Source organism: Xenia sp. Carnegie-2017, unplaced genomic scaffold, assembly GCF_021976095.1.
Source record: "Xenia sp. Carnegie-2017 unplaced genomic scaffold, XeniaSp_v1 HiC_scaffold_13, whole genome shotgun sequence".
NCBI lineage: Eukaryota > Metazoa > Cnidaria > Anthozoa > Malacalcyonacea > Xeniidae > Xenia > Xenia sp. Carnegie-2017.
Window position 1 is genome coordinate 10,671,644 of NW_025813436.1, and position 10,650 is coordinate 10,682,293.

The 10,650-nt window shown below is 35.0% G+C and overlaps 2 protein-coding genes and 1 long non-coding RNA gene across 3 annotated transcripts; 2 read left to right on the forward strand and 1 right to left on the reverse strand.

The window, feature by feature from the left end:
* Nucleotides 1-107: 107 nt before the first annotated feature.
* On the forward strand, nucleotides 108-1,422 carry LOC124450167. Its single transcript, XR_006949894.1, has 3 exons — nucleotides 108-280; nucleotides 1,076-1,193; nucleotides 1,270-1,422. It is a non-coding gene; the product is annotated as an uncharacterized LOC124450167 (long non-coding RNA).
* A 1,502-nt stretch (nucleotides 1,423-2,924) lies between these two features.
* Nucleotides 2,925-8,105, forward strand: LOC124450135 (RNA-binding protein Musashi homolog 2-like). Its single transcript, XM_047000811.1, has 13 exons — nucleotides 2,925-3,069; nucleotides 3,187-3,227; nucleotides 3,324-3,420; nucleotides 4,031-4,115; nucleotides 4,222-4,266; nucleotides 4,334-4,444; nucleotides 4,530-4,578; nucleotides 6,124-6,206; nucleotides 6,435-6,546; nucleotides 6,811-6,948; nucleotides 7,013-7,108; nucleotides 7,393-7,581; nucleotides 7,686-8,105. The coding sequence occupies exons 1-13, from the start codon at nucleotides 3,047-3,049 to the stop codon at nucleotides 7,907-7,909; spliced, it is 1,293 nt and encodes a 430-aa protein (XP_046856767.1). The 5' UTR covers nucleotides 2,925-3,046; the 3' UTR covers nucleotides 7,910-8,105.
* Nucleotides 8,000-10,155, reverse strand: LOC124450151 (synaptotagmin-11-like). Its single transcript, XM_047000812.1, has 4 exons — nucleotides 9,935-10,155; nucleotides 9,047-9,630; nucleotides 8,522-8,711; nucleotides 8,000-8,433 (listed from the first exon to the last, which is right to left on the reverse strand). The coding sequence occupies exons 1-4, from the start codon at nucleotides 9,936-9,938 to the stop codon at nucleotides 8,120-8,122; spliced, it is 1,092 nt and encodes a 363-aa protein (XP_046856768.1). The 5' UTR covers nucleotides 9,939-10,155; the 3' UTR covers nucleotides 8,000-8,119.
* Between the last annotated feature and the right edge of the window lie 495 nt (nucleotides 10,156-10,650).

The following is a 10,650-nucleotide window of genomic DNA, read 5'->3' on the forward strand; positions in this document are numbered from 1 at the left end:
GAAACATGATTCTTTGTAGACGAAGATTCCCGATGCGTCAAGATATCAATTTACTGAATCCTCCACATTTTGCAAGCAATTAAAAATGCTTAAAAAATGTCGCACTTTTAAAGCTGTCTTATACATCTATCAGCGAAAACAACAATTCAAGGATTTTCCACGCTTTCGTGCTTCGAGAAGAGCACTAATAAAAAATTGTAAACCAATTAGGAAATCGAATTTTCAATTCCGTGTTTATCAAAGCATTGATCTGCTTCGTCGATGAAATGGAAGATTCCAGGTACGACAAAACTGGTTCCTCCTCGAAGCCGCTTTACATCATGATGAAACCAGGCATTCATCAGTTGTTTTTGAAAACCAATCATAATTTCGAACATAAGTCATAAATTACCTTGATTCAAATACAAGCAGTTGATGCAGTAGGAGCGTTTGGTCACGTGATGTGAAATTGCAGCAAAATATTGAAATACAATAGCATTCTTATGTATTTTGTTCATTTGACATTAACTTACAAAAGATGGAGTAAAATTATTTTCCATACAGCACGTTTTTTTTAATTGTCTGACCTTGGTACGCTTAACCACAGGATGTACTGAAATATATAAATAAAATTTACCGACGATCTCAATAGATGATCCAATTTAGAGCACAAATGAATCGGTTTAACAGATTTGAATTTCCTAACTTCATAGTGTACACTGTACATAACAAAAAAGAAATTATATTCAGTAAGAGTTTATAACCAACATGCATTGTACGAGGCTGTCAAAAGTAAAACATTAGTTTTTGCACTTTGTTGCCGACGGATTTCATCTTATCGTAAAATGATCAATGAAAAACTAGAACAAACGCAATCTCGTCTTCACTTGAGTGCTAAAATAACATTTGTTTTATCAGCAGATCAAATTTCAACGATTTGTTAATGGTAAAATTCTACTTTAAGAAAAACGAGCTGGAATTACCAATGATGGTCACAGTAAAAACGAATATAAAAGGATTTTATGGCTCAGCATTCCACTTTTCTTACAACACATTGACATTTCACAAGAATCTACAAGCTAAATTTTTCTTTCAGCTAGTGTTGCGACTGTTGAAACGTGCTGTATTGAACACTCAACACTGGCAATGTGATTTGTCATCGATAAAGGATAATTGCTGAGTAAAATGAGCAAAAGCCAAAATTGTCAAATATTGTAAGTTCAAAATAACTTTACCATTGATTATGATATTCTAAAGAATAAAATCTGAAGTATTAATGCAATTTTGTAGTTTATTTTCTTAACGCTGGACAGACTCTAATGTGGACACGTTGATGAAAGATTTTTTGTCGGGAAATGGAAATTTTTATTCTTCTGTAATTATTACAGATATGAATCTAATAGAACTAAAGATTCCAATAATTAGATTTTTAATCTACATGGATTTGATTACAGATGTATTTAATCACATATCTATATACACAGCATATCTTATCTTTTTTGTGGCGACTCCTGCTGAAAACACCATCGATGTATTAAATTATGACAACACCTCAGACCACTCATATATGAGGCCATTGGTCCTTGCCTTTTTTGGTGACATCAGAGAGAGCGACTGTTCCAGAACAGATCTTGCAATAATAAACATTTCAGCGGTTGGACATGCATGCGTTTAATTACAACACTATTTTTTGACGCGTTCTTTCGGTGTGTACATACATTTCCTCAAAGCGTGCCTATGCTATAGACAATCGTGTCTCGTGCGTAAGGACCAATGTGTAAATAATAGTTAAGTCGGAAATGAGAAACTGGCTTAGTAAAATGCTCTAAAAGTCACTCCAGGTCTAGATGAATTCCCTGCGTCGTTTGTAATCATTCTGACAGATGCATATATGTGTACCCGTGGACTTAGAATAGTGCTCAGGCATTGAATTTTTTACAATAGACAGTTTTTCTTTTTTTGATACATCCTGTGTATGTTTGCTTATCGTCAAAATTGTTGTCGCCGTGGCACAGGAAGCAAATTGTTGACGGGAGAGCAACATACCACAAATTGGTCAGTTAGAGAAGTTGACAAATTTGTTTGCTATATGTGTGATTTGTTTACATTTTAAATGTTAGACACTACAAATATCACAGTAAAATACTTCATTGTTTAATAATAAGCATAGTCTTGCTATTGTTCTTACATTGGTCGTTGTATATATATACTATAATATAGAATCATCATTATTAAACGTAAAAACATTTGTTTACGCAATTGTGACGTTCATGGTTGTCAACGTTCTTGCCAGAAGCAAGATAAAGTAATCAACACAACAATAATGTCAAAACATGATTTATTGACCGAAATACACTATTCCCTGCTGTTCGCGCGCACGATTCAAAATATCGACGCAAATTGTTAAATGTAATAAAAAAAACCATGGAGATTCCTATTCCACCCAAATTCTGTTATTCTTCCTTCTGAAATAGTAATAATTTGGCAAGATAAGTTACTGAGGGCAGGCCAACTCTTAACTCATCTCTGTAAAAATTTTCCAGTTCATAGTTCACACGAACTCTGCCGGTTCTGGGGAGGGTAGGGAGGGAAAAATCGATACGAGTTAAAGGTATTTAACAGAGAAGCGTTCGTATAATTTCTATTTCTTTACTGTTTATGATTTCTATTACTTTAGGGTGTATAATCTTGTCAGAATTCATATTCCAAAACTAAGACTAAATATGCGGGGGTTTTTACATAAGAGTTTTTAATGGGGGCGTTTATCGGAACATTTACGAAGTATCATATTTAGAATAAACTCCCTCTGTTATAGCCATTGTAATGTAGAGGATGGGTTGGCCATATCATTGGTTGGTTATGTTGGTACTGTAGTTGATACAAGTATTGGTATTGTATGGTAACGTTAATATGCCCCAGACGTCCTTGTGCCGCGCATAATTCCCATCATACAACGAGGTCGTTAATTAGCATTATTGCGTAATACAACTGTCGCCATCTTGAGTTGTGAGTAAGGTGCCATAGAAGACACGAGGCCGAATATATTTTCTTTCCAACTTTTGCTAAAATGCCTCGAGGAGACGAAAATGGGTTGGTATGATAAAAAATTCTGGAGGAAGGGACTAAGTGTACATGTATTAAAAAGGAGAAAGAACATCGCTTAGAAGCCAAAAATAAATACGTTCAACTTTTTTATTTTTTATATAGAAAAATATTTGTTGGCGGTCTAAGTTATGAAACAACGAAAGGTTAATATCAAATATGCTTCGTCTGTGACGATTTGCTTGAATATTACTACAATATTCACAATCAATTATTGATTTTATCATAACTGATCTTTCCAGAGGGACTAGAAACCTACTTCTCAAAATTTGGTTCCATTGGAGATTGTGTTATAATGAAAGCAAAGGACCAAGATGATCCAAGGATTGAGAGATCTCGGTAAACATAGGCTACTTCAAATGTCTAAACAACAAATTATTTTGTGTAAATTGAGGTTCGTATTCAGTGGAGTTTTTTGATGAAAAAGTGCTTGATATCAATGAACAATGCTGGTATATTTTCATATAATTTGCAGAAAGTTGCAATTTGCATAATTATTAGAATAGATATAGATTTACATCTTAAGAACATTGACATATAAGGACCCTTTCAAAACAATCCAAATTGTTCTTTCACTACCAAATATGGAAAGGTCATTTTTTATAAAAAGTTCCTTACCCAAAGATGGAATTTTTTTAGCGCTTTCGAAGTTCAACTGTCAAATACATCAATAGTTAAATGTGCAAATGAACTATATGTTAGCAAAATGTTAACTACTCTTTTAACATATGTATTTTATCGCTGAATATAAAACGCAAACACTCCTTTTACATTTTTTAACACGTACACCTGTTCCCAATTTTACATAGCATTCCTTCTTTCATACATATTTTGCTTTCCTTACTTGCAGTTTACAGCTTTGGTACTTAACTTTGCTTGACCCTTAGAAAAATACCCCTTTGTGTGTGCATCTTTTATATCTTTCACTGACGATTGTAAATATTTACAGGGGATTTGGTTTTGTGACATTTCATGATCCAAGTTGTGTTCAAAAAGTCATTGATAGTCGTCCGCATTACCTTGACAACAAAGAGGTAGCATTTTTAAACATCAATTTGTGGTTTTAAAGTAAAAGAAAAGTTGCAAGAGTATTTGAATGTATGTTTAGCATATGGATGTATTTGTGTTTTTTAAAATTAGATTGATCCAAAGCCAGCTGTTCCTCGAACACCAGGAAGTTTGCCGGTAAGAGATAACCTGTTTTCATCCAGTCGTGCTCTCAGACTACACATCATTTCTCTCTTTTGCCTAGATGCCTATTCCAAGAACAACAGGAAGTCGAAGTTTTAAAATATTCATTGGTGGTGTTGCTCAAGGAACTTCTGAAGAGGACTTAAAATTTTTTTTCCAGTCATTTGGGCCTGTGAGTGAATTTATGAAATCTAGAGCATGGTATATATGTATGTACATGTGAGTTAGTCTCATAAAGAATGTGATAATCTCACTAGGTGGCTGATGTTTCACTGATGAAAGATGTAAGAACTGGAAGGATGAGAGGTAATTTGTTTTTGTTATAATTATCCTTATTTATTATTACCTACAGGGGAATTAGTTTCACGTGAAGGTTTTCAACTGGATAAACCGTGATGTTTTTAATCAAAACAGTTGTGTGTCTTTCTTCACACCAACATCTTAGCACAATTGAACTAAATATAACTGGAGGGTTGCCTCCTGAGATACGGTGTATTGGTAACACAAATTTAAGTGAACCTTTTTGTGATCTGACTACCAGACACGCATGTCAAATCTCTCTAGTTCAGCTTCACAACCAATTCACAAGACATGATTGACTGATTGTAAACAAAACAAAGAAAGACAATAAACAACATGTCAAAGAGAATTTTGGCAAAGCTAAAGGAAAGAAAATAACCAGATTTTTTCTGCTTCACAGCCTTTTCCTGTGTTATTAAGATAGGAAATTTAAGTTTCCTGTCGTACAAATATTTTTTACACAGGAAACTTACAAAAAGCTAAGGTTTGTGCTTGGATTCATAAGTGCCAAGTGAGAAGAAACTAAGATGTTTTTTGTAAATGACACTTTAAAACATAGATATGTTTGTGTTCAGATGCTCTTCGATTTTGTTATTGTGTCAGTCTCATTAATGGTTAAGTATGTTTTTAAGAAATGTCAACACAATCATCAGCAGCTTTGTAAAATGTTAAATGTCCGCATTTGTCATTTTTTGTTGAGTTTTTTTTTTCACAAAAACAATTGTTTTAATGATGTATTATCCTACAAGTTTTACTATAAATGAGTCGGACATTTTACATCTTTCTGGAATGATTTATTGCCATTTATTTTCAGTTTTTTCACATTATTTTTTTTTCAAAAACACCGAATTTTTTATTTTGGTCATGTTTATCACATGCTTGGAGAGACTGGGGACAATACTGCCGACTTTAGCTTCAAATGACCCGGTTGAAGGGAGCCTTCTGGTTATATTTAGTTCAATGATTAGCACTCATTATCACAGGTGGATAATTAGACCTTGATGCATTACTGTGTTTGCAATTGTTGACAGACATCGAATAAAATTATTCTATTTATTTGTATACTATTGTATTTCGGTTCTTGTAGTTTAAGTTTAACTAATACCTACACATGTTTTTATATATTATAGATTTAGTCTTGAAAATATCCTTTCTAGCTATGCTTCTCTGGTTAACTATAAATTATACTGCCCAGCATTTTTTCACAAATTGATAAAAATCCTCAAAAAGTGTTTTATTGAAATATTTTCACTATTGTAGTTGAAATATGGCATGTTTATTACATAAGCTATTTTATTTTAAGATTAGGCTACTATAGGCTAGAAACTTTTATAGTCTGTCTGTATTTTACATTAAAGTACTAGGCTACTATAGGTGAGCTAAGGAAAAAAAATCAAAAAAATTCAATAAGTGTTTTAACAAACACAACTGCGACAAATTTTATAAAAACAAATGCGCGTGTGTTGGTGAAAGCATTTTGCTGAGAGATGGTTAACCACTGAAGTTTTGCTGGCATTTGTTGAACGTTATGGTGTTTTGGTTGTATCTAAGGATTCGGATTTGTTGGATTTCATACGGAAGAACCGGTGACGAAGATTTGTGCAATACGCTTTCACCAAATCAATGGAAAAACGGTGTAGTTCATAGTTTTAATAGTCATTTAGAAAACTACTAAATTTTGCCTTCCCTTTGTAATCGAAGTAATTAGTCTTGGCTGTAGTATATTGTTTGAATTTACAGCAAAATGTTATTATTTATAGTAAGTAGATGGCTAACGTAATGATGCACAGAAATTTATAAAGAAAGTACGTAATGTTTTCTTTTCTGCCTTGTTTATATTTACTTTATTACTTTTTCTAAAGGTGGAGGCAAAGAAGGCTGAACCTAGAGATAGTCGTAGCTTGTCCGTGATTGGATCAAATGGTGGTGGTATGAATCGTGCTATGGCTCCAATTCAAAGTCCGTATGCCCAAAGTGAGTTCTTAGTGAAAATAACGGCTCATACCTACGTACATTAGTCTGTAAACATACATTAATGCCACTAGTGTTACTTAGTTATGAAACATGAATGATAACTATAGTGTCAATGTTGGCAAAAAATGAATTACCATTGGCATCTATCATATAAGTTCATCATTGAATTTATTATGATTGCCAATTGTTACATATGCATTGACTATATATTAGACCAATAATTTGTTTGACCAAACTAATAGAATCAAAATCCTTCTTATGCAGGCTATGGTATGGGAGGATATGGTGGTGGTGCTGATGCTCGTGCTGTGTATGGGGCTGGTTATGGTGGTCAGCCTGCTCAAGCAAGTTCGTATGGTATACCTGGTTCATCGGTACCAGCTTCTCAATACTCTCAATATGGTAAGTTACATCATTCGGGCGAATGTTATCATAATTTTGTTAAATGTTACTTGCATCAACGTAGTTTCAGCCGGTGCTGTCTCAGCTATTCCTGCCTCGTATGCTGACCGAAATGTGGGTGTATTGTCACAGGATCCAACTGCTGCTCAAGCCTATGGAGGTGGGAAGAAAAAATGTAGTTCTTTATCATTAAAAAAATAGTGTAACTTCCACCAGTTCATCTAAACGTTTTGAGCCAATTGGCGTTACATAGTCACAGTACACCGTGTGACTATAGTTTTCAGTTTTGGCGCAAAGGAAGCTGGATGATAAGGGTATTTCAAAAATGTTGTTCAAATCGTGCTTGATTTGAAAATCTACTCACTTTCATCCGATATTTACTAAAATTGTATTCATTTCAAAGTCATCAAGTAAACTCGCCAATTTTAATAACCAAATTTTCAGCTTATGGTACTTCAATGACTGGGTATGCTACTGGAGCTGGTGCTTCAGTGACTGGGTATGGTCCCGGACCTGGTCGATACAGTGAACTTCAAGGTATGCCTCAATCCTTATCTTCTCAATCGCCTGCAGGCCATCCTATAAAGACTGAAACTGTGGCGGCAGACTTTGGATCTGGCTATGGTGCTTACGGTAGGTTTTGTAATATTTGTCATTCTCCTCTTTCCCGTGGAAAACTTCAATTATAAATCTTTAACTATTTCTTAAATTTTTTATGGGGTTCCCCCCCTGTACAGGTTTAGGAAGTTATCCGCAAGAGGCATCTCAATATGGACCAACAAGGGGAGGTCTTTCTGACCCAGGTTATATAGGAGGCGCAGCTAGTGCCAATGCAATATCAACGACACCTTACGGTGGCGGAGCTGCTACAAATGGAGGGGGGGACCTTGCTGGTTATCCTGCTAATATGTATGATACCCGTGCTGGTGCTTCTAGGGGTTACCACCCTTATGGACGATAAACGCCTAAATCGCCAGGATCTTTACCGTGTGAATTGGCCATATGGGCGACATGTTCTCTTTTAATCTGTATAGAAAAAAAGTAGTAGCTGTTTTTATGAAGACTTATTTAGTATTGCTCTACGTTATAAAATAAATGTACTATATATTTCGTATGCTACTCGAGAATAGGAAATCATATTTCGTTAATGCAGTCAAGTATCGAGCTTTTGTTATTTTATTTTGTGTCGTCTTGCTACTTGCGTCATGAGGTTTCCCTTCGCTAACATAGCGTACCAATGTGATTGACCTGCACCGCCAACTTGGGCACCTATACGCACAATACCTATCGTTGATTGGGGCGTGAAAAGATCGCGCCTGCGCAATAAAAATACAAGCTCGTAGTTGTTGAGGCCTTTGTCTTCATCGATGTTAAAAACAAATGGTTCGTTCCAGCATGGACTGGCATTTGTACGTTTTTGTGTCCTGGTTTGTTTCTTCTCTAGCACATTACCATCATAAAGAAGTTTCACTTTAACAAATGTATCTTTAAAGAAAAGCGGAAAGTATCGTGATTTCTAGCGAATGTTAAAACTGTTTCTCTGCTGCAAACAAAGACCATGAAATTTTCTTACCATTCTGCAAAATGTTTCCTCTCGGTATGTTCTCTGCCTTCATGACAACCACGCTGATTCGACCACAGCTTTTTTGATAGCGTAGAGAAATGTACAGTTCTCCTTTGTGAGCCCGCGAAGGCGAGGAACTGGGAGACTCCTCCATGATCGTGTATATTTGAGGTGAGAATGAAGCGTCGCACTTTTCATGCTGAAAAGTGAATACAAGTAAAGTTATCTGCGTTAGTGCTTCTCCCAATGAGTAGTAACTTGTCGGTTCATAGTCTACTATACAACCGAGAGATGTGGTTTATTAAAAAAGCAACTCTTAAACTTGAATAAAGAGGCCTTTCTATTTTTACTACTCTTTAACCCATGACATTTTAAGTTAAATTGTGCGTGATATTTGCCGGTATTAACGCTAATGACGGTGTCAAACGGAAAAGCAACATGCGTATTTTGATATACCGTCTCATCCGGAGACAAAATAACAAAATATGTCACAGTTGATTCAGTAATTAATTAAAGATACAGTTTAAAACTTACATGTTGTAATTGTCGTTTCAATTGTGTTTTCCCAAACCGTTTCCATTGTACTTCTTTTAGCGCGAAAACATCATGACCAACACACCTTGGAAGGATGTCGCATTCCATTTTGTAAAGAAAGAGTTTTAAGTAAATTTGAGAAAGCATTTCATGGGTGATGCCCGTAAAGCAAAAACTTTCGTTGTAGACAACACAATTATCAATACATTCGCGCACTTTCGTGATGAATTGTCCCGTCTCAAAATCAGATGGAAATATTTGCGCTTCAATGAAACCTTGTGTGAATTCCGGAGGGGTGTTAAGGACGAGCCATACATCCAAAAGTAATACATTCTCTTCTTTGTTGTGATATAAAGCAAAAGAGACTGTTTGTGCTAAGCTTTCGTCTTCATCAAACACGTCATCATTAGCATCTTGAAACTCGGTCGAGAATATGTTCAATTTCTCGTGTGGAGTAAACGATTCCTCCCTTACGATCATTTGTTTTTCATTTTCCTTTTTCAGCTTTAAGGACAACACTAACACGACTATCAATGCAAAACCGAAAACAATTGCCAGCCCGCTGACTAGGATGATGTAGAAAACTAAGAATTGAGAGAAATTTTTACAAACGATTAGTTATCACTAAATTAGTATTAGACCTAAACTCTACTATAAATTACTGATAGAATAATCATTGGTGCAGGTGACTATGATGCGTTAAAAATACAATTCTCAGTGATGTTTATGTTAGACAGCTGTGATAATTTATACGTTATTATGTGATAATAGATAAGCTTAGGAAATTCTAAGAGTCCTTGTTAAAAAGTTCACTAATATTTGTAGACTCGATAATCATCGCTTAGCATCAGAAAACATGGTATGTTCTGTATTCACCACACTACTTACCCATACTAAGAACGCTGTGACATCTCTAAATCTCGTGTGTTAGCTTTATAGACTTCTTAACTTTTCATGTGACTGCAATGAGAACAAGCTTTTGTGGGCAATTCACAACTAGGCAACTTGTAGAAGCGGCACAAAAATTTGACCGGAAAATGCTTGTTAAGATATTGCTTTATTGCATGATTCAGCTCTCAAAGCTATTACATATATACTTGTGATTGTGTATCATTCCATTCATCCTTGGACAATCCACAAAAATCGCGCTACATAAACGGCTCAGATATATAAAATGCTGTAATTATTGACTTATTGTTGAAATTAAAATGCCCATTAAATGAAAAATCACGGAACATGTGTTCTTTTTTTTGCATTGTCGAAAAATATTATCTTTCCTGCTCATTTCATTATCAAACATGTTGAGAAATTCCAAGTTTCCAAAAAGAAGCAAGTAAATTTTGAGTCAGGATATGAGATTATTTGCCGTTAAAATCCGCGTGTGATCAATATTTCGTGATGACAGTACAGTATGCGCTCTTTGTATCAGTAAATAGCCTAAATAATTGGCCACCGAATACGAGGCTGGACTTTGCATTGGTAGGGCTGCGTCTTTTTGGTTACAAAAATGTTAGCTATTCTGCGTTGTACGCATTTAATATCACATTAACTTTCAGTATTTATTCTGCGATTATCCATTATATCATTTATACCATTACTTTCAG